This window comes from Myotis nattereri (genome assembly GCF_964212035.1).
Source record: "Myotis nattereri genome assembly, chromosome: 3".
Taxonomy (NCBI): domain Eukaryota; kingdom Metazoa; phylum Chordata; class Mammalia; order Chiroptera; family Vespertilionidae; genus Myotis; species Myotis nattereri.
Window position 1 is genome coordinate 65,831,988 of NC_138077.1, and position 21,953 is coordinate 65,853,940.

Here is a 21,953-nt window from a genome sequence, read left to right on the forward strand (position 1 = left end):
CATCCATCCTAGATAATAAAAGGGTAATATGCAAATCGTCCCCTTGACTGGGAGTTCAACCATAGTTCAACCGGGTGGTGGGGGGGGGGCGGCCTGCCAACTGCCCAGGACCCCTCCCTCCAACTGGCCCCAATCGGCCCCCCCACCCTGACTGGGGGACAGGGCCAACCTCGGAGTCCCCTTCCTCTGGCTGGCCCAGCCCTATTGGCCTTGATGGGGCAGGCTGGCCAAATCCCACCCGTGCACGAATCCGTGCACCAGACCTCTAGTAAACACATAAATATGTTTATCTCTTTATAAATTTTTCAGTATGTCTCTTTAAAAGATAACTATTCTTTCCTTTAAAATACAGCTATAATACCATTACAGACAAAAAGTTAACAATTTCTTAAATCTCATGAGTACTTTACAGGTGGTTTGTTTGAATTAGGATTGGGTTGAAATGCCTCTTAAGTCTCTTTTAATCTATAACAGTTTCTGCTCCCTTTTCTTCTTGCCATTTATTGGTTGACATTGTTTTTGCGAACTGGTCACTGAGAAAGGCCTTTTTTCTCTTCCCACATGTGTGATTCTTCTGGAATACTGGTGAGGGGACATACCTGTTTTTCTGTGGAGGGGACGTACCTGCTTTTCTGTGGAGGGAACGTACCTGCTTTTCTGTGGAGGGGACGTACCTGCTTTTCTGTGGAGGGGACGTACCTGCTTTTCTGTGGCGGGGACGTACCTGCTTTTCTGTGGAGGGGACATACCTGCTATTCTGTGGAGGGGACGTACCTGCTTTTCTGTGGCGGTGGTGCACTTCCCGGTGAGCGGATTATTAAGCATTATGGTGTAGGTCATGGTTCTCAGTTGACTGCCTCCAGGTTCCACATTCCAAGGGGTAGATACTACATCTACTCACAGCAAAGCATAAGTGAGTTAGTTCTAGAAATCTTAAGGGTATGACTTGAAATGAATGAAAGAGGTGGTTTTTGAATTATTTAAATTTTATTTTTGACCAATCCAAAAGTAAAAGTCATTGTTAGTCATTCTTCTTATATGTGACATATAAGATCTATTTACTTCTATCAGGTGTGGCGAACCTTTTTCCTGACAAGGGCCAGTTGATATTTATAACATCATTCGGAAGCCAAACAAAATTGTCAACTTAAAAACTAGCCTGCTACATTTGGTCAAACATTAACTCACCCCTAATGCCTTGGCAGGGCCAGACCATGTGATTCCACGGGCCTTATATGGCCCACGGGCCAGAGGTTCCTCTGTAAGTGTTGTCTATTAATACGTTTTTTTTTTACTTTTCTTTCTAAGATAAAGTAAAAGTTGGTTCATCTGTAGGCTTCTTTTTAAAGTCCCCAGTTACTGCCCTTGCCAGTGTTGCTCAGTGGTTAAGTGTCATCCCATGCACCGAGAAGTCGCTGATTCCATTCCCGGTCAGGGCACATGCTCAGGTTTGTGGGCTCGATCCCCAGGAGGGGGTGTGCAGGGAGTGTGTTTCTCTTTCTCATCAATGTTTCTCCCTCTCTCTCTCTTTCTCTCAATTCAATAAAAACATTTAAAAATAAATACCTCCCCCATAATCTACAAAAAGAAGTGATAGCACCAGCCTTATCAAACAGAGACCAAAAAACACTCAGCATTCCCATCATTTAAGACAAAGCCTTGTGTCCGTATACAACAATGTGGCCTGGATCCCAACTTGTGGAGAAATCATGTCAATGAGAAGGCATATCATGTAATGGCTTAGCTGCTGAAATCTTTAAATAAGGAGGGGGTGGAGGAATACAAATAACTATGTCGCCTATGTAGCACGCGCTACAGGATAATCTCTCTGTATTTATAGCAAGACCTTCGTCAAAATTCTCTTTATTTGCTTAGCAACAACACAGTGAGTAGAAACACACTTTGAACCGAATGTATCTTTAGAATATAGCACTACACAGCAAGGTCATCTTACAAGCCAAAGACTAGTAAAGTAGAGGTAACAGCATCAGGAACTATTCAAAGATCTGACTCAATCATCTAATGCTGTTAGCACAAATGGACTTGGGCAATTCGTCGTCTGGCTGCTATTCATCAGCATCCTAAGATATAGGAGCCGTTAATTAACCCATTACCTATCATCAGAGGAATGAAGCCAGGCATTATGATCTATCCAATTTTACTCATTTTCTTTCATACACCTAGGTCTAGGGATTTAAAGAGGGACCCTGAAGCTGCCTTTTGAGTATATGGAAGAATCTTACAACTAAATTTAAAAAGCAACATCACAAACTGTGGAATATATCATCCAGAATTTGCTATACAAATTATTTCTTTACATGAAAGCTGTAAAATTCTAAAATGCGATTCAAAGGTTACTTTGGTCATATGCCAGCCTGTTTCAGAAAAATTATACAAATAATCCATTGTGAATCAGCAATAGAATTGAAAGATATTGTTGAATGCTGCTGTTAAAACTATTCAACAAAGCAGCCATCAACAAGGATAACAAAAAGTGTCTTCTACTTGTATTTTCACCAATGTTACCAACAAACCTACTGAATCTCATGTGCCATGACATCATCTAACTCACAACGTCTTGGAAAAGTAAAGTTCCCCAATACCTCAAGGTATAAAAAATTGGGGATGAAATTTTAAGAAAAATGGCAACAGCATACAAAAAAAAGGCAAGAGAGCCATTTTAATTTATTGAGTTGAAATAATAAAAATCAGGAATTTCAGAACAAATACTTTAAGAATCCTTTGATTAATAAGGTTTAAAATTGGTGAATCTTCACACCTATTAGGATGGCTGTTATCACACACAAAAATGAAAATAACGTTTTGGTGAGGATGTAGAGAAACTGCAATCTTTATGCATTGCTGGTGGGAATGTAAAACGATGTCGCCACTATGAAAAACAGTCAAAAAATTAAACAAAGAATTACCTTATGATTCAGAAATTCCACTTTTAGGTATATACCCAAAAGAATTGAAAGCATGGGCTCAAACAGATATTTGTACATCAGTGCTCACAGCAGCATTATTCACAATAACCAAAAAGTGGAAACAGTCCTAGGCAGTGTGGTCACCAAGGGGTCACGGTTTGATTCCCAGTCAAGGGCACTTACTTGGGTTGTGGTTCGCTCCCCGCCCCTAGCCCAGGACACATGCGGGAGGCAACTAGTCAATCAATGTGTCTCTCACATCTTTCCCCTCTCCCCTCTCCCCTCTCCCCTCTCCTCTCTCTCCATGTCATTCATGGTAAACATGTACCCATTTCTGAAAAATATATGCCTAGTAGTAGAATTGCTGAGTCAGAGAGAAGGTATAGGACCAGCTCTAGTAGATTCTGCTAAACCATATTGCAAAGTGATTGTACCAATTTACACTCTACTAGCATCCAGCTGTTCCATAATCACCCCTTTAAAATGGGTTCAACTCAACTGAACTGCTACATTAATAAATAAATAGAGTTTTCGTTTTCAAAGAGTCTGAATGAATCGTAGGTAGGATCTGACTAATTGGACAACTACTGTTTATATGTGAATTTAATCGAAACACTTAAACACTAGTTTATATATCACAATAGTAATGTCAGAACCTAATTTCCCCCCTGACAATGTAAATCACTTTATATAGGCTCAACCTTCTAGAGAGAATAAAATATTTCCAAATTTGTCAGATAAGAACACAAAAACCAACCTATTATATTTCTAGAATTGGTAAATCTCTGCATAAATCGTGAACTGGTGAAGAGCAATTCAAACATTTTATCAGCATTGATGTGAAAAACGCGGTTGATATAAAGTCTTCCACGAAGATCTTTCTCAGGAATATTTTCTGTGGGGAGAAAAAAACAGAACCATAAGAGAAGAAACCAAGGAAAGGTAATTTTAAGGTTTGGTTTTGTTTGCTTATGTGTGGTACAAAATAGTTTTTAAATGTGATTACAGTGATCAGCACATTCAGGGCACTATTAAAAACTCTAAATTGGTGTACATACGTATGCATGATGTATAACTATACATAAGAGTATATAGTTAATTAAACTATAATGATCAATATTTCAATTGTCAATACCCAAAAGATAGAGAAATATTTAACTTTGAATGATATCAAACTCCCATAATGTATCCTTCAAAAGAGTATTTCAAAGGTTTCAAGGGCAAAACTGAGATGCATGGAGCAGTATATAGCACCGCACTTAGCAGGCCGCATTTCTGAGCGCTCCTGCAGTCAGCAAACATATAAAGTGTGAATGGCTCTGGTACCTGCTGCACTGACTCGCTCACTAGCCTGAATACGTTCTCAGAGCTGACTCCCCCAAGTCAGGTAACACTGTATTCACATCCTATTCTTAATGCCACACATTAAAAGAAGAAATCCTTCTGAAAAGTATGCTTCAAAGCTAAATAATGTCCAATGAAATATTACATTTTTTTCTGGGAACCTAATAATGATAATGAGGTTGAAAACTACTGGCCACAATTAAAGAAGCAGTATCTGCTCACCTCTCCTCATAGTCCTAGGGAACATTGTATAAAACAGCCCATGCTACTGCGGCACTTACTATATGCCATACATGGTGCTAAGCACCTTACAAATATTCACTCATCCTCACAGCAATCGTGCGAGGTAAGCGGTGTCATCATCGTTTCCATGGCACAGATGAGCAAACTGAGGCACGGAGCAATCGCCAAAGGTCCACAGTTACGGAGTGACTGAATTGGAACTGGAAATAACTACAGCTCCAAAACACACAAACTTAACCTCTACTTATACTTCCAGGAGTTTAACCTAGAATAATCAGAAAGAAAAGACAGCTAGGCATAGGAGCCTGGTAAAGTAAGGGAAATAGAGTCAAGCAATCCAGTATGTAATTTTAACGATTTCAGGACTGGGGTTATTTATTATTTCAAGGATTATGCCCCATCAATACAAAATGGAAACTGTGCCCATAACTCCCTATATTTCAGAAATCAAGTTCTAAGAATTGTCTGTGTAGAGCATCCGCCAGTATTACACCACAGGAAGCAGTTTGGGAAAGTAAAAGACTGGTCTAAGAATCAGAAAACCTTTTCTAGCTCTGTCTTCATCCCAACTATTGCTTTTTCTCCATCATTAAATGATTTGTGTCTCTCTACTTTGCTACAGACGCACAGAACTTAGAGATATCCAGTAAATATTGACTTAGTCTTGTAGGCAAAAGCTCTCCACTGCAATTTCAAATAATGGCTCCTTCTGCATAGAAATGAATCACTGAAACAAGGCAACTTGCTAAGATTTTGTGAGGCAGCTTCCCAATTAGGCTGGATAAATAGCCCTTCTGACACACAAGTAATATATGTTCATTGTAAAAATAATTCAGATATTCACAAAGAATACAAGTAAGTACAGGTGATTCTCTTGATCCAGCTCATTTCTTTACAGAACTTATCCCAACTTGTAATTATATTTTTGTTGGCTTATTGACTTGACTATTGTCTCTCTCCTGCATTGAACTCTAAGTTCCATGTGAGTAGGGACCGTGTTGACATTAAACACCAATGTACATTATGTGCTTAACATAATGCTTGACAATGAGTATGAAATAACTACTTTTGATTGAACAAATTTAGAATTTGTGATATCACTAAAGGAAATTAACAGTAATACTTCTGGTATGTAAATATGTTTGGTGGCTATTGAGAACACTAAAAATATCTTAGGGTCTATTTTTATTTATAGAACTCTGAATTTGCAACCATACTTTTAATCATCTTATTTTTGAGTAATTGTAGATGTATAATTAACTAAACTAGGCTTTAATACTCTCCCCCCGCCCCACCCCCAGCCAATAATGTCCTTTTCTGAACTAGGATCCAATCCAAAATACCATGTTGCATTTACTTGTTATATCTCATTAATCTCCAATCTATGACAGCCCCGCCACCTGCCTTTTTTTTTTTTTTTTTTTTAATGGCCTTAACACATTTGAAGAGCACTGGTGAGATGTTTTATAGCATGTCACTCACTCTGGGCTCATGAGGGTTCCTCGTGATTAGACCAGGGCTGTGGATTTGGGGAAAGAACACCACAAAGGTGAAGTGCCCTCCACATCAAACTGGGGAGGTGGGGGTAGACATGTCAACATGATTTGTGATGATGCTAACCTTGATCGCTTGTTTAAGGTTGTGTCTGGCAGGTTTCTCCATTGCAGAGCTACCATATTCCCCCTCCAACAGTCGATTTGTTAGGAATGAGTCACTACGTTCAGCCCACACTCAAGGAGAGAATTACCCTCCACCTCCTGGAAGAGGGAATGTCTACAGACATTATTTGGAACTCTGTGCAGAAGATTTGTGTTTTCTCCTCCATTGTGTATTTATTCAATCATGTATATCAGTGTGAGCTTACTCTATTCTCTAGTCCATGAGAATTATTTATTTTGTTGCTCCAACTTTTTTATGTGGCCATCAGGAGCTCTTTCAGGTGGACTCCTGTGTCCCTTGGTTGCGCCTCCCTTTTATTTTAGGTACTTTATTTTCTGGCACTACGAGATGCTCCAGGCTCATTGTGTATATTCCCCATCCCAGCCCTAGAAGCAGCCATTTCTCTGAGGAGCCCTGGAGCTATAATTTTTCACAAGTAAAGTTCTTGTTCACATTTAAGAAGGAAACAAATCCCTCTCATATAGGCATTTCAATATAATATCTTCATAGTTCATTTAAGCTCCCTTATGAGATAAATTGCTCTGTATCATAAATGATAAAAACAGAATCTGTGGTAACACTAAAGGAAATTAACAATAATACCTCTGGTATGTAAATTTGTTTGAAGAAGTAAGTACATGAAATCAACTATTTCTACCTGGGGTTATCCTATATAATAAAACCCTAATATGCAAATTGATTGAACAGCAGGAACTACCGGTTGCTATGATGCACACTGACCACCAGGGGGCAGCTGTTCAACACAGGAGCTGCCCCCTAGTGGTCAGTGCGCTCCCACAGGGGGAGCGCCGCTGAGCCAGAAGCCGGGCTCACAGCTGGTGAGCACAGCAGCGGTGGCAGGAGCCTCTCCTGCCTCCATTGCAGGTGGGTGGTAAGGAGTGAGGGGTCCCAGACTGTGAGAGGGCACAGGCCGGGCTGAGGGACCCCCCGCCCCCAGTGCACAAAATTTCGTGCACTAGGCCTCTAGTTTATGTATGAAATTCATGGTATTTTAGAGCCTCCTATCCAAGTAACATCACCATTAGCATTGCTGTGACCTCCTGAGCTGGCAGCTGCTATTTAAATGGGGAAAGGAATACTGCTCAACGTCAGAGCAGGTCACCATTTCCAATGAAGAAGAGCTACCACTTCAACATACCAGTTTGAAAGTGGCCAGTGGAAATGGTGGGGAACGTGGGACAGATAGATCGGAAAAGGACATGGACATGAATAAAACTGGAACATGCTGACAGTGTGTTGAAGGAGCATAAAAGTAGGCATGCAAGAAAAGCAAGTGACTCGGAGCTTCCCTGAGGGACTGAGGACACAGTTTGTTAAATCTTCTTCCATTTTCTAAACACTGGTGGCCTGCGTCTTCCTGGCTCAGTTTGAGGGCTTTCTTTACACCTGAAAAGCCACGTTTAATTTGATAGTATTGTTCAAAAACCTGACTCTGGCGAGGGGCCCCGTTAAGCTGCTTGCCTGACATGCTAGACTATGTCATGGCTTTTTCTTTGGCTTTCCCCAGAGGTATACTTGTCCTCACCTTTATTAATTAATAAGCATCACTCGATATTCTGATTCCTGTTTCTCTTTGCATGGCTTTGCCTCTAACTCATCTTGTTCTGTCAGCTGTAGACCATGGATTCCAATTTTGCTATTTTTATGCGCTCCTCCCCCCACTTAATCTTTGCCTTAGTTTCCATTCTCGGCATAAGTCACTTTGGTTAGGGAAGCCTCCGCTATACAAAACTAAATTTAGCTTCTATCACATGACACAGCACAGGTGTCTCAGGCCATGAGCTAGTTTGTCTGCTCCCACTCAAGGCTCCACCTCCTGGTAGATGCTTCACAGACTACCCCTGGCTTGACAGAGCAGGGCATGTGGAAGAAGCAAATCCTGAAAGCAACAGAAATATTAGAGCCTTGAAAACACAGCCATAATCTCCTAGTACTTGTGGATGTGGATACATTACATGGTGTCCACTCACCTTCATTTGCCAGGAAACTCCCAGCAGCTTCTCAGATGGTTTGAACTCCTCCCCAAAAGTGGGCAAATAGTGAGCTAAGAAAGTCTATCAGCAACAGCCCTCTAAAGAAACAAAGTTCTGTAGCTTTGTCTGTGAATTATTATATATCTAAGTTTTAATGTACTGATATGGTTTAACAGATTAAAACACAATACCTAGCTAGCCTTTTGTTCAGCAACTGAAAGCCCCGAACCGGCTTCCGCATGTACAGGAATATCCCCAAAAAGGGAACCTTCACTCTTGGTGGGGTCTAAATTTCCTAGTGCAGAGTAAGAGATTTGAAAGAGAAGCCAGTCGCAGCAGATTCCAGGCTCTCCCTAGAGGGGCTCCAGTGAACTCACAGCAAGGGGACTGTGCTGGAAGTATTTCAGGCCCCTCGGAAGGTAGTTTATGATGCTCTGCTTTGTTGATTCCTCTTAAGTTTACATGGGCCTAGAAGGAATCTCTATAATAAAACAGTCCAGTGCCTCCTTCCCAAGGAGTATAGGCTATATTTGGTAGAAAAGAAATCCTCTCATTTTCTCACTCAACCTGCTCAGAATAGTAGATTTTTAAAAAAAACTATCATTTTAAATAAAATGAGGCTTGATTTAATCTGCCATCTCCCTAGCTCCCTCTAAATCCCCACACATATTTCCAAATTTCTTGGGATGGTTTACTCCTTTTGACCTTTCCCATCGTCTCCCCAGTTCATGGACTTCAAGAGTCTTCATAACTTCACAACTTTCAGAAACAAACAAAAAATAGATTCATTCTAAAACTCACGTAATACATTTGATAAGCCCAAGGTTTTGGAACCTGCTTAGGGAAAGCAATAGCAGTACTTGATTTGTTGGCAAATGATAATCTAATTAAAAAGTTATCCCATACACGTTAAAGAAAACCTGCACAAACAGAGGCCGAATGTTGCATGGAAGGCCTTGCTGCGGAGAAGCCCAATGGTATCTTTAAATTGGTGCCAGCAAGTTGCAAAATGTGATCAGGGCTCACATGCAATACAGCAACCATGCCACTGTTATCCTTTATTTCTAAATATGAACGCAGTGTATATGAGTTGTAGTGGTATCCTTTATGTAACTTATCATTAATCTTAATTTTATAGGAGCTCAATAAGGAAACGACTTTTGAAGCACTGTTGTTACAAAGAGCGGGTGAAAAAGGAAAAAGAATCCTTGTTTTGGTGTCACTTACCCATCTGGCCACTGGGTGCCAGAGTAGATCTTCCTAAAGTCAGAGGTTCAGCCAGGCAGGGGATAACTAATTCATATCCGCTGTCTACCAAAGCATGAAAGGTAAGAACACCAGGCATCCCATCATTTAGGGGCCGGATGTCTTTAAAATACTTCCTCTCAACTGTCTTTTCAAAAAGAACTCAACAACTGTCTTAACGCAGCCTGCACTTTCTAGGAAACAGTGGATTTTTACCTATGTTTTTAAGAGCATGGGTTTAGTTTTATTAAAGATACTTCAGGTTTCCCAAACCAAGGTCTAACCTGATTTGGATTGGGTTTTCATGGACTTGGCCTTGGTTTGGTTGAATTTAGATTTGACTTTAGATTTGGATTTAATTTGGATTGGATTTAGACTTGACTGGGATTTAGTGTGGATTTTCATGGATTTGGTTTTCATGATAGTAAAAGATTTCAGGGGTTCTCAAACCAGGTCTCACCTAAACAGCAACTAGACTAGCACATTCATATGTCCTACAGATCCAAACCACGGCAATGTCCCCAGCACTATTCTGAGCACTGCTAGTAGGAAAGCGGGTCTGGAAAAACCCAGGCATTGTTCCCGTTCCTCAACTTGAAAGCAATCACTACCCGGAACCTTCCCCAATGCTTTCCTACTCCACTGGCTTCAATATCAATAATCTTACAGTTGTTTTTTAAATCCTTAAAATGCCCACTTAATAAGTATGACAAGCCCAAGTTATTGATACTAACCTAGAGAAAGCAGAGAGAACATGATTTGCTATCGTTCCTTTAAGCAACTGCTTTTTATATTTATTCTCTACTTCTACCTCCCTCTCCCTCTCCCTCTCTCCTCCCTCCACCCCTCTCATTTTTGGTGGTTAAAAGAAAGTATAATTATAATGTAACAGATTTTTATTGAGATTTGCTTTCCACTGCTACTCCATCTCCACTGACTGAAGGCTTGGGATTTAAAAAGCTAAATGTGATGGAGATTTTCAAATTCGGCTTCTGGAAAGTGAAGATGAGTTAGGTTTAGTAGCCTCTTCACCCTATATTCTGTTAACTTCCTTCCTTTTTTGGTTCTTTGTAGAGTGAGACTGTACCTAATGCAACTAAATTCTCCATCTGCATACACCTAATACAAAGATTAACATTAAAAGATATAATTGAAATGATATTAAAATTTATAAGAAATTCTTTACCTTCATCAACAGAATCTGAAGTGCTGCTTTTGTCCAGAGAAAGATACTCATTTTTATTCAAGTCCAGTGATTTTGGTGGTACTCTGCTTAACCTCTTTTCTGAAGTTAGTGAAGGACTCTTTTTCATCTGTTTCTCACTTTGGGCTTCCTCTTTCCCTAACTCCTAAAAGGCAAACAATCCAGTTTAAATATATATATATTATAGGCTTAGATTTCACAGAGAAGTCTTTAATGATAAGGACACTTTGAAAAATGTGCTTGTTATCTTTGCATCATATTTCCAATTCATAGTCTATAAAACACTGGCAAATAATATATATCATTGTAAAGTCATCTTCTTAAGCAGTAACACACAATAAATTTATGAAGAACATCATATAAATAACTCGCAGAGAGGTAACATCATGTGAATCACTTATGCAAAAGGGAAAGGGGGCAGAGGACAAAATAATGGAACATTCGGTTCTATGGGGTGGACAAGGGAGAGGGGTAAAACCCAGCTAGTGTCCCCAGGCAATACCTGCCCCATTATCTCAAAGAAGAAAACTCACCCATCTCTCAAGACCAGTAACTAAAGGGGAAAGAGAAAGAAAATAGAGAGATAAAAGTCACATAAGAGTACAACAGGTGAGAGAGGCTTAAAAGGGAAGATTAATTTCACTGCAAACTCATAACACAGTTGTCTTTGCTGTTAAGGGATTGGGCATTAAAATATATTCAATATATGATGCTATCTATATTTTCAGGGAGTGGTTTAATAAAGATATATCATTTCTATAAAAATTAAATATTAGGCATTAAAGTATGAATGCTATTGCTACGTTGGTATTCAAGTAGAATAATGTTATAATTAGGCTTAATAAAACAGTGTAAAAAAAATGAAGTATACAGCAAAGTATTTCCTTGCATTGTCTGTGTGTAAGCAGATGAAAGAAAGCAAATCACACAGATACAATCCTTACACTTCCTGCCCATGAGACACAGGCTCCACTGGCCACTCAGAAAGCAGAATAAGTACGGGGACGCAGGACACAATTTAACAAAGGATTAGCCTGTCCTAGTCAGAGGACTGACTCTTAAGAAGAGGCTACTGCTAAAATCAAGACTTAGTTTATTCGGGAGTCCCACACTGCAAAACAATATGCTTATTTAGCTAACCCAGAGTGTCCGTAACAGATGCTACGTAGAGTAAGTTTCCACACATATTTCTTCTGTTGTCACTAATTAAGATACAGCTCCTATTATAAATAATATAAATAGATATTTGTAGGAAAAGCAATAGTCACTATTTTTGAGAAGTTGGCATCTGGACAATTTATTTCTTTATATACTTTTCTAACTTCCTGAATTTTTACAGAGTATTAATTTTATAACTTAAGAAATATCTACTTTCATCTTGGAAAAATATTATTTCTGACTTTTTGTTACTTCTAATTTTGTTGGCAGTAAAAATGAAATAAAGTGACATGATATTTGTTGAAATCTGAGAATCTCACAATACTGCTCTTGAATGCAAAGGTAAAAAAAGCACTAGGCTTCTATATTACTTGTATTCCATAACCTGAAAACATCTAAATAACATCAATGAATGTATGATCAATCTTAAATCATTACATTATTCCTCTGCATTCCATTCCCTTTCACTAGAGAAAATATGACTTCCTTTAGGGATAAAACTAGAAGAACCAAGGGGTTAACTCTTCCAAGAGCAGCTACAGCTTATAAAGGGGGCAGCAGGAAAGACTCAAGTAAGATTGGTAGTTCTGAGAACCCAGTCCTCAAAGTCAGACTTTTGTAAAAGGATGAGGAGACTCCAAGAGATCCCCTGTCCTGTTACCTCCTGAAAATTGAGTGGTTTGGTCTTCTCGGGGAAAACGCACAGAGAAAGCAGCATCCAGAAGCCCTTCCTTGTACCAGGATCTCAGGGACTCCAGATGGGTCAGTTTTGCAAGAAACCCTCAACACAAAATCAGACCCAGAGAGATGCATGACAAGTGCCTGAAACTAGCTGATGCCTTGGTGGGCTTTCACGTAAGTACAGTCTGTTTCAATGTTTTCCTAACATTTATTCACAGGAGACGCTGGGAGCCCCATGGGAGACGGTAGAAAAGGTCCATTGCTGGCCACACACAGATTCGCCTTCAATTATCCCATCTTATGGTTACTGGACCCTTAATGTGTGCCAGGGACGGCTCAAAGCACTTCCCCATATAGTAACTCACTCAATCCTTATAAATAGCCCCATGGGATGTCACTGTCCTCATCATCAAGAAGTTGAGAAAACAAAAGCAGAGGAAGGTTAAGTAGTTAACTTATTTAAAGTCATACAGCAAACGGCAGAGGTAGGACCTGCAGCCAATGCTCTGGTCCAAACCAAGCAATTCCGCTTTAGGCCCGAACCTGCAGTTCCCATCAGAATAAAAGCTCTAGGGTAGGCACATCTTAGCACTCAGAATGTGGTCTCTAAGCACCGTTCTTCACTAAGAACTCTATAGCTCATTAGGAAAATGGCTGATATTAAGTCTGGGACCGAAATGATACAAAATGTGCCTGGGACATGTTCTTGTACCAGAAAGAAAGGAAAGCATCAGAAATCATCCTTCATTTGAAAAGGACAAAGGAGCCAATCGGAAGGGGCTCAGAAGGGACAAACCGAGTATTGAAAGTAATAATGACTCCAAGTGATAGAAGCTCATGGAAAAAGCAATGGGCTTACAACGATGCTTGAAAAAAATGAAGGGAGGAACTAACTAACTCGAAAGCCAGTGGTTAGCTGGATGTGCCTGCTTTAGCAGTCAGCTTAAGAAGCGTCTCCTGTTATGCAAGCATGCTGCTCAGGGCTCTCATCCCCCTTCAGAACAGACGACCACACACGCTACCTACTCTGGGGAAAATTCTGCTATGACTCGCTCCGTCTTATTATATTTTTTAAGTATATTTCCATTGATTTCAGAGAGGAAAAGAGAGGGAGAGAGAGACAGAAACAGCAATGATGACAGAGAATCATTGATTGGCTGCCTCCTACACACCCTCCATTGGAGATCAAGCCTGCAATCTGGGCAAGTGCCCTGACCAGCAATCAAATAATGACCTCCTGGTGCATGGGTCAACACCCAACCACTGAGCTACACTGGCTGGACCATCTTATTATATTTTTAGTGATGTCTACCCCCTCTTAGACTGGTGCTCTGTCTGACAGCTCTGCACCATATCCAGCTCTGAACAGAACCACGTATGTATACAACCTCTGCTACTTACACACTTAACACTCCTAAAACAAAGGAGCAACCTGACATCTTAAGTTTTAAATATTTTGTATACTGTATTTTCATTTTACCTTATATCATGATTAACACATGGCAGCATCAAATATATTTTTAAAGAGGTATCACATACTAACCGCTTTTGATAGAGTTCCATCGATTGACTCTGTTTCTGAAGCCCGATTAATTGATTCAGGGATAAAACTGATTGACTTGGATAATTTTTCATCTCTCTCCCCACAGTCATCCAAGTTGCTTCTTCCAGGACTTCTGTAAGAAACACATACATCATTATGGAAATATACACAAGGTCACTGCCACACATATATGTGATTTTGGTTCCTCTCTGAGGGCCTTTTCTATCATAAAGCACTTTGAAAAAAATGGTTTTTGTAATGTAACAAACAAGCCTCTATTTATAACACAGCTATCTTCTTAAATCACATGCACATTGACTTTATATCTGAAAATAAGATAATGCTCACGTGAGATTTTATAAATTTCAGAAACCATTAAAAAATTAACCAAGTATAGGTGGCCGTAACAGCAATAAAATAATTAGTGCTTGTTTGCATGTCAGTTGTGAGCAACCACAAAGCTCCAAAAGGTACACGGTGGGTGCCAGTCAGCACCAGAGGTAGTGTGATGTCCTGCCTTCTGATTCAGTCCCTGAGATGGTGGATCCTCCCCAGCAGTGGAAGCTCCTTAGGTCTGAGCCCAGAGCCTATTAATCCATATCCCCTTCTTGCTCGTCTTATTCCTAAGAACAAGGTTTAAGGAGCAGCTTTCAAATGGTTACCGGGACAAGACTACACTAAATGTCCTGGGACCTGCTTTTCCTCTCTCAGGGAACCAAGAGAAAGGGAAGTCTATTAAATACAAAAGGCACACAACGGATCTAATCTCCAGCACTCAACCTTACTGAGAAATTATTACTCCCGTGTAATCATTGTATAGACTTAAAGCTCTTCTAAAATAAACAGCCTGACCTGTGAAGCCACATTATCCTGAGGAAGGAACAGAAACGCCCAAGGGCCTCTAAACTCTATTCTCCTCCATCCAAATAACACTGAGGTCTGCTACCAAGTCACCTTTGGCCCCGCAAAATGGCTGGGCTCTAAGGGAACTGAGCAAGGAAAAATGGCTCCTTGAGACTAGCCCATCACCTGAGTGTCTGAACTTCAGGATTTCAAGAATGGAGTTGAGTTGTGAAATATAGATAAAAGGAGAATGGAGAGTGAAGGAGAGGCTGAAAATGAAGAGAAAGAAGATGGAAAAGCTGAGGAAATAAACATTTGAGACAGATATGCTTCTTTCAGAGACTGGAAGAATGGGAAAAGGAGCAGAAAAGGGAATGAGGATCCTGTCACATCTTTCTCAGAAAGCACTCAATCACCAAGAAAACAGCAACTTTTCTGCTGACTTCAAGAACTTGCACCTTAGAGTGTATATAGCAGTTAGTCAAAAATTATTTACTCTTTCTTTCTTCAAAGACCATAAATGTTTTGAGTTGTCAGGGACCTTGGAGATCATCTAGTTTAACTGCCCCACTTCACAGATGAAAAAATTGAGGATCAGAAAAGCTAAGTGGGAGAAACAAGATGGCGGCATAGGTTAACGCCGGAGTTTGCTGCCTTGAACAACTACTTCAAAAGTGAAACTAAAAGACCAAACAGACATCAGCCAGAACCACAGGAACGCTGGCTGAGTGGAAGTCCTACAACTAGGAGGAAAGAGAAACGCATACGGACACTCAGAGGAGGCGCAGTGCTGAAGTCAAATTCTGAGGTGCGGAGTGCGTGGAGCGGGCTGGCGGCGGAGGGCGCGGTTGGCGTTTTCAGTCGGGAGGGAGTCGCAGACTCTGAGCTCCAGATACAGGCGAGTCTTAAGGACCCAGACTCAAACGGAAGAAGCGGGACTGTCTGGCTTCAGTCAGAGCGAGTGCAGCTTTCTCTCCGAGCTTTGCAGCGGGTGCTGGGACTCAGAGAGGCAGAGTCCCTGGGGAAGGAACTGAGAGCCGCCATAACTGCTCTCCCCGGCCCACCTTGTTGATCCTGTGCGACCCGCCCTGCCCAAGCCTGCACAGAGGCATTTGCCAGATAGCCTCAGGCAAAGGCTAGATTAGCACCTCCCTAGAGGACAGAAGTTCTCTCACTGCAGACACAGCTGATTCTCATAGCCACTTGGCCTGGAGGTCAAATCCTCCCTGGTATTAGCTACAACAATCAAGGCTTAACTACAAGACTGCGCACAAAGACCACTAGGGGGTGCACCAAGGAAGCATAACAAAATGCGGAGACAAAGAAACAGGACAAAATTGTCAATGGAAGATATAGAGTTCAGAACCACACTTTTAAGGTCTCTCAAGAATTGTTTAGAAGCCGCCGATAAACTTAATGAGATCTACAAGAAAACTAATGAGACCCTCGATGTTATGATGGGAAACCAACTAGAAATTAAGCATACACCGACTGAAATAAAGAATACTATACAGACTCCCAACAGCAGACCAGAGGAGCGCAAGAATCAAGTCAATGATTTGAAATGCGAGGAAGCAAAAAACACCCAAACGGAAAAGCAAAATGAAAAAAGAATCCAAAAATGCGAGGATAGTGTAAGGAGCCTCTGGGACAGCTTCAAGCGTACCAACATCAGAATTATAGGGGTGCCAGAAGATGAGAGAGACCAAGATATTGAAAACCTATTTGAAGAAATAATGACAGAAAACTTCCCCCACCTGGTGAAAGAAATGGACTTACAGGTCCAAGAAGCGCGGAGAACCCCAAACAAAAGGAATCCAAAGAGGACCACACCAAGACACATCATAATTAAAATGCCAAGAGCAAAAGACAAAGAGAGAATCTTAAAAGCAGCAAGAGAAACAAACTCAGTTACCTACAAGGGAATACCCATACGACTGTCAGCTGATTTCTCAACAGAAACTTTGCAGGCCAGAAGGGAGTGGCAAGAAATATTCAAAGTGATGAATACCAAGAACCTACAACCAAGATTACTTTATCCAGCAAAGCTATCATTCAGAATTGAAGGTCAGATAAAGAATTCTTTCACAGATAAGGAAAAGCTAAAGGAGTTCATCACCACCAAACCAGGATTATATGAAATGCTGAAAGGTATCCTTTAAGAAGAGGAAAAGGAAGAAAAAGGTAAAGATACAAATTATGAACAACAAATATGCTTCTATCAACAAGTGAATCTAAGAATCAAGTGAATAAATAATCTGATTAACAGAATGAACTGGTGATTATAATAGAATCAGGGACATAGAAAGGGAATGGACCGACTATTCTTGGGGGGGAAAGGGGTGTGGGAGATGCGGGAAGAGACTGGACAAAAATCGTGCACCTATGGATGAGGACAGTGGGTGGGGAGTGAGGGCGGAGGGTGGGGCGGGAACTGGGATGAGGGGAGTTATGGGGGGAAAAAAGAGGAACAAATGTAATAATCTGAACAATAAAGATTTAATTTAAAAAATTTTAAAAAAAAAGTGAACGAGTGAGAAAAAACAAAAAAAAAGAAAGAAAGAAAAGCTAAGTGATTTGCTTGAGGTTGCTCAACTACTTGGTGGCAGGTCCAGAGTAGGAGATCTTCTTTACCGCCATCCAAGGCTCTTTCCATTGTTATCAATTGCTTTTCTACCCAACTCCAGTACCTGAAAGAAGCTAATTAACTTGACAAGGAGAGCAGTACAATAGAAAAATTTATTTTTTTTTTCGAATTAAAGAGTCACATTTATTGCAATCCGGGACTATGAGGGGCCATTCCCCAAATCTCATAGTAGTAAGATGGTTGCAAAACCAGACTTATATAGGCAAAGATCACAAAGATATTGATTACATCCCAAGGTTTGGAATGAGGAACTTGGTTTGCAAAAAGCAGTTTACAGAAGCAGAAGCAGCATGTTATCTAAATTACAGTTGGGTCTCTGGATCACTGAATTGACAGAAGCACATTATCTAGAGCCCTCGGGTCTGGAATGAGGAACCTGGTCAGACTTAAGCATGTTACCTAAATTACAGCTTTTGGGTCTCGGGATCACTGAGTCAACAGGGACACGTTAACTGGAGCCAAAAAAAAAAAAATTTAACATTACAGAAAACTAATAAAACATGCATGTGTAACCATGTAAAAAAAGACTGTAAAATATTTATGCTTAACTGAAACCCTATAAATAGGATCAGCATGACTAGACCCTAGATGGAGTGAAAATCAAGGCTTTGGAAAGATTTCCATTTTAAGATTTATTTGCTACAGAATTTTTAAAATAACAGTTCTATTGTTGTAATTCACTTACCATAAAATGTACCATATGTAAAATCATACAATACAGTGGTTTATCTAACGTTAGAGCATTTTCATCACTCCAAAAAGAAACCTTGTACCCATCAGAGTCACTCCCATTTTCCCTTCCTTCCAGCCCCTGGCAACTACTAATCTACTTTCTGTCTCTATGGATTTAATTATTCTAGGCTCAATTTCATATAAATGGAATCATACAGTATGGTCATTTGTGACTGGTTTCTTTCACTTAACATAATGTTTGCTTTAGAATTTTAATGTATTATACTCAGTTGTTTTTATTGCTATGACCGCAATTATCATTACACAAAATGCATTTTTACTTCTACAAGTTAATAAAAATGCCCACTCTTCCAAATGAATTCCCATCAGTCAAAAATAATCTCTCTCTACTCTGAATTTCTTTATCACATTATCTATTACTCCTCTTGGCCCTTACCATTTTCAACCTTGTGTTATAATTATTTGCATTCCCCACAGTACTGTAAGCTCCCCTACGTAATGCATTCTATATTTGTTGAGTGCCATCTACATCTCAAGCACTATGCTAGGTCATCCTTTTTTTTTTTTTAATGCTAGGTTATCCTTGAGGAAAAGTTGTGGTTATCTTTGTATCTCTCAAAGTACCGACCAGTTAATTTACTTTCTTGTTACCTATAAGCACAGAGATTTCACTAAGTACTTCTCCAGATTCTTAATAAAAAAAGTTTACTAAAATCATACTTTAAGCAAATCCTGGGTGACATAGTTACAAAGACATATTTCCTTGTATGTTTTATATTTGCTTACCAATTTAGTAAACAATTCACTGTCCTCACCACTCATTCCATTCTACTAGAGGACGAAGGCAAATTTCACCCAGGGCGAGTAAACAGAAATTCTGAATTAGTAAAGTTTAAAATAATTCCGCTTTGATTAATGATTAAGAAATCTTGACATTTCAAAACATTGCTGTACCTTGGCTGCACATTATCCTCCATCGACACGGACAAGTTTTCCATCTCTTCAGCATTTAAGCCTAGCTCAGCTCCATAGTTCTGCTGGAGCAGCTGCCAGAATTCCTGTCTGGTCAAGCTCTACAAGGACAGAAAAATTACACTGCATATCGGAAAATGTAAGATAGTGTAATATAGTGATTCAAACATGAATTCTGAAGTCAAAATGACCTGATGTGCAGCTACTAGATGTATGACTTTGGTAGTTTTTGACCTTTATAGATGTCAGTTTTCTGTTTCTATAAAAAATATGGGTTAACAGAATTTATCTGGCAGAGGCGATACTGGGAATAAATAAAGTAACAATTTTAAAGTATGTAATACAATCGCTACTATAAATGGAAAGATGTTTGAAATTTTCTTTTTAGAGAACAATGTGTCCATGGTTTCTGGCAATTACTAACCTGCAGCTTAAATGCTGCAATCCAACCAGTCTACCAGGACCCTGGGTTGCCATTCAGAGTTCTAACCATTGAACAGAACCCATCCTCTTAACCCATAATATATCCGAATATTTCAACCACTTTAAAAACCTTACGTAGCAGTAGACTTTAAATGATATCCTCCTAGCCCTAACCGGTTTGCTTCAGTGGATAGAGCATCGGCCTGCGGACTGAAAGGTCCCAGGTTCGATTCCGGTCAAGGGCATGTACCTTGGTTGCGGGCACATCCCCAGTGGGGGGTGTGCAGGAGGCAGCTGATCGATGTTTCTCTCTCATCGATGTTTCTAACTCTCTATACCTCTTCCTTCCTCTCTGTAAACAATCAATAAAAAATATTTAAAAAAAATGATATCCTCCTAAAACACAAAATGCAATAGGTTGGCATTAAGAATATTTTGTTTGATTTATTTATAATAAAGCCCAGCTCATTCTTTCTTTAACACATATCAGTGTTAAAATCATCTAATACAAAAAAACTCACATTACACTGTAAGACAAATACAATAACAGTGTGATAACCAATGGTCTCATTTCTAGAAACATTACTGATGGTAATCACATGATTAAGCAAGGGAGAAGGAGGCAGCATAATACTTGAAGCAACCGTTGGCAAGATTCTTTCTCTCATCCATTCAACAGGTAACTACTTAGAAGTTATCAAATGTGTACCCCTGCACTAGATGCTAAGGAGGATAAAATGCTCTCAAATAACTTACGGTATAGTTGAAGAAACACAAAAGACTTTTAAGTAAATTAAATATGACAAACTATCTATATAACAAAAGTGTAATATGCTAATTAGACCGGACATCCTTCTAGACAAAGTCAGGGCTGCGAGGGAAGCCCGGGTCCCAGGTGCCAGAGGGAAGCCGGTGCTGACAGCCAGGGGAAGGAAGGCCTACTCTTGCACGAATTTTGCCCATCAGGCCTCTAGTAATGTTAATATGTACTTAACACTGTAGTAAATACTACGTGGGTTGGGTGCTCAGACAAGAGAAGGGTCTTCAGCTGAGCTGAGAAAAGAACATGAAGAGAGAAAATGGAGAAATGAGAAAACTCTTGGCAAGGAAAACCAACATACAAATATATAACTAATACATGAAGAACCAAAGTAATATCAGTTAATAGTTTATCAGCCCAAGTGGAATAAAAATTTTAAGTTGGGAAAAGTAGGAATAAGTATATTTTTAATGGGTCCAAAACATACAGATGCCTTGAATTCCTCCCAGATATTCCCAATGACAAATACCACTTGCTTTTTTTTTTTCTTTCTTTCTCCTTGTTTCTTCTCTCTGTCTAGAAGCTATGGTATCTTTGTTTGTTACGTTACACTTGATAACCTTCATTACATTTTGTGGAACCTCAAAGAAATTAAGAACAAAATTTCTGCACTTTAGACCAACAGTTTCCAATTTGCCGTGCCCAGATTACTAGGATTCCACGAGAGTAGTTGATGAAAATTAGAAAATATTATCAATATTTCAAAAGTCAAAAATATCCAAACGGTTACCTACAATGAAATTATTCAAGCTAAGTAAAATGTCAGGCCTCTTTGGGGCTGAATTATATTAATCTAAAGTGGTTATGTCAGATATAATAAACTCTCATTGGAAATAATGTATGACTAATAAAGAATAATGTTCTAACATTTTATTATTTAATATACACCATTTATTTGGTGAACAAAAAGTCTTTTGAAGTATAGTGTCCATAGAAAAAAATTAAAAGGATCACTGGTGGTAGAGAAAGTTAAGGAACCACTGTCCTTGATCTTAAAAGTACCCCACACATTTTTTTTTTTTACTTCCACTCCAGAAGAGCCATTTTTTACTTTTTTTTCCGCAACAGCAGTTAGTTCATATTAAAAATTAGCCCACTCATCTAAAGACATTATCTTTGAAATACTTTTAGTGTCATAAATAGATGGTTAACATTATAAAGAGAAACAAGCAATATTTCAATATAGTACTTGTGGAATATTAACCTCTTATAAAAACTCTTCTGAAATAATAGATAGTAAATGACACCAAAAGAGTTTAAAGCAAGTAATAAACAAATAATAAATATTCAGCTTCCTAAGAGTGAAAGTAATAAAACTTATAAGTAAAATGTTAACAACAAAAATTCAATTTTATTTGACTACATAAATAAATGATTTAAATATATTATCAAATACTATCAGGAAGTGAATAGCAGGGTAATTTGTAATTTAAGTATGTTTTTAATCTATTAATTTTAAAAATATGTATATATAAAAGGTTAATGGAAAACAAAACAGAACTCACAACTCACTAGCTTATAGACTTGCTAATTTGTTAAAAATGACACTTTCTTCAA

At 39.3% G+C, this 21,953-nt stretch overlaps 1 protein-coding gene across 1 annotated transcript in view; it reads right to left on the bottom strand.

The window, feature by feature from the left end:
• The window catches only part of GRAMD1C (GRAM domain containing 1C), an 82,881-nt gene that overhangs the window by 14,829 nt on the left and 46,099 nt on the right, over positions 1 to 21,953 (bottom strand). Inside the window, exons 6-10 of the mRNA XM_081085658.1 lie at positions 19,136 to 19,254; positions 13,999 to 14,131; positions 10,599 to 10,761; positions 3,685 to 3,822; positions 775 to 893 (exon numbers count right to left, since the gene is read on the bottom strand). Coding sequence (XP_080941784.1) covers positions 775 to 893; positions 3,685 to 3,822; positions 10,599 to 10,761; positions 13,999 to 14,131; positions 19,136 to 19,254 — 672 coding nt within the window. The remainder of the gene's footprint in view (positions 1 to 774; positions 894 to 3,684; positions 3,823 to 10,598; positions 10,762 to 13,998; positions 14,132 to 19,135; positions 19,255 to 21,953) is intronic.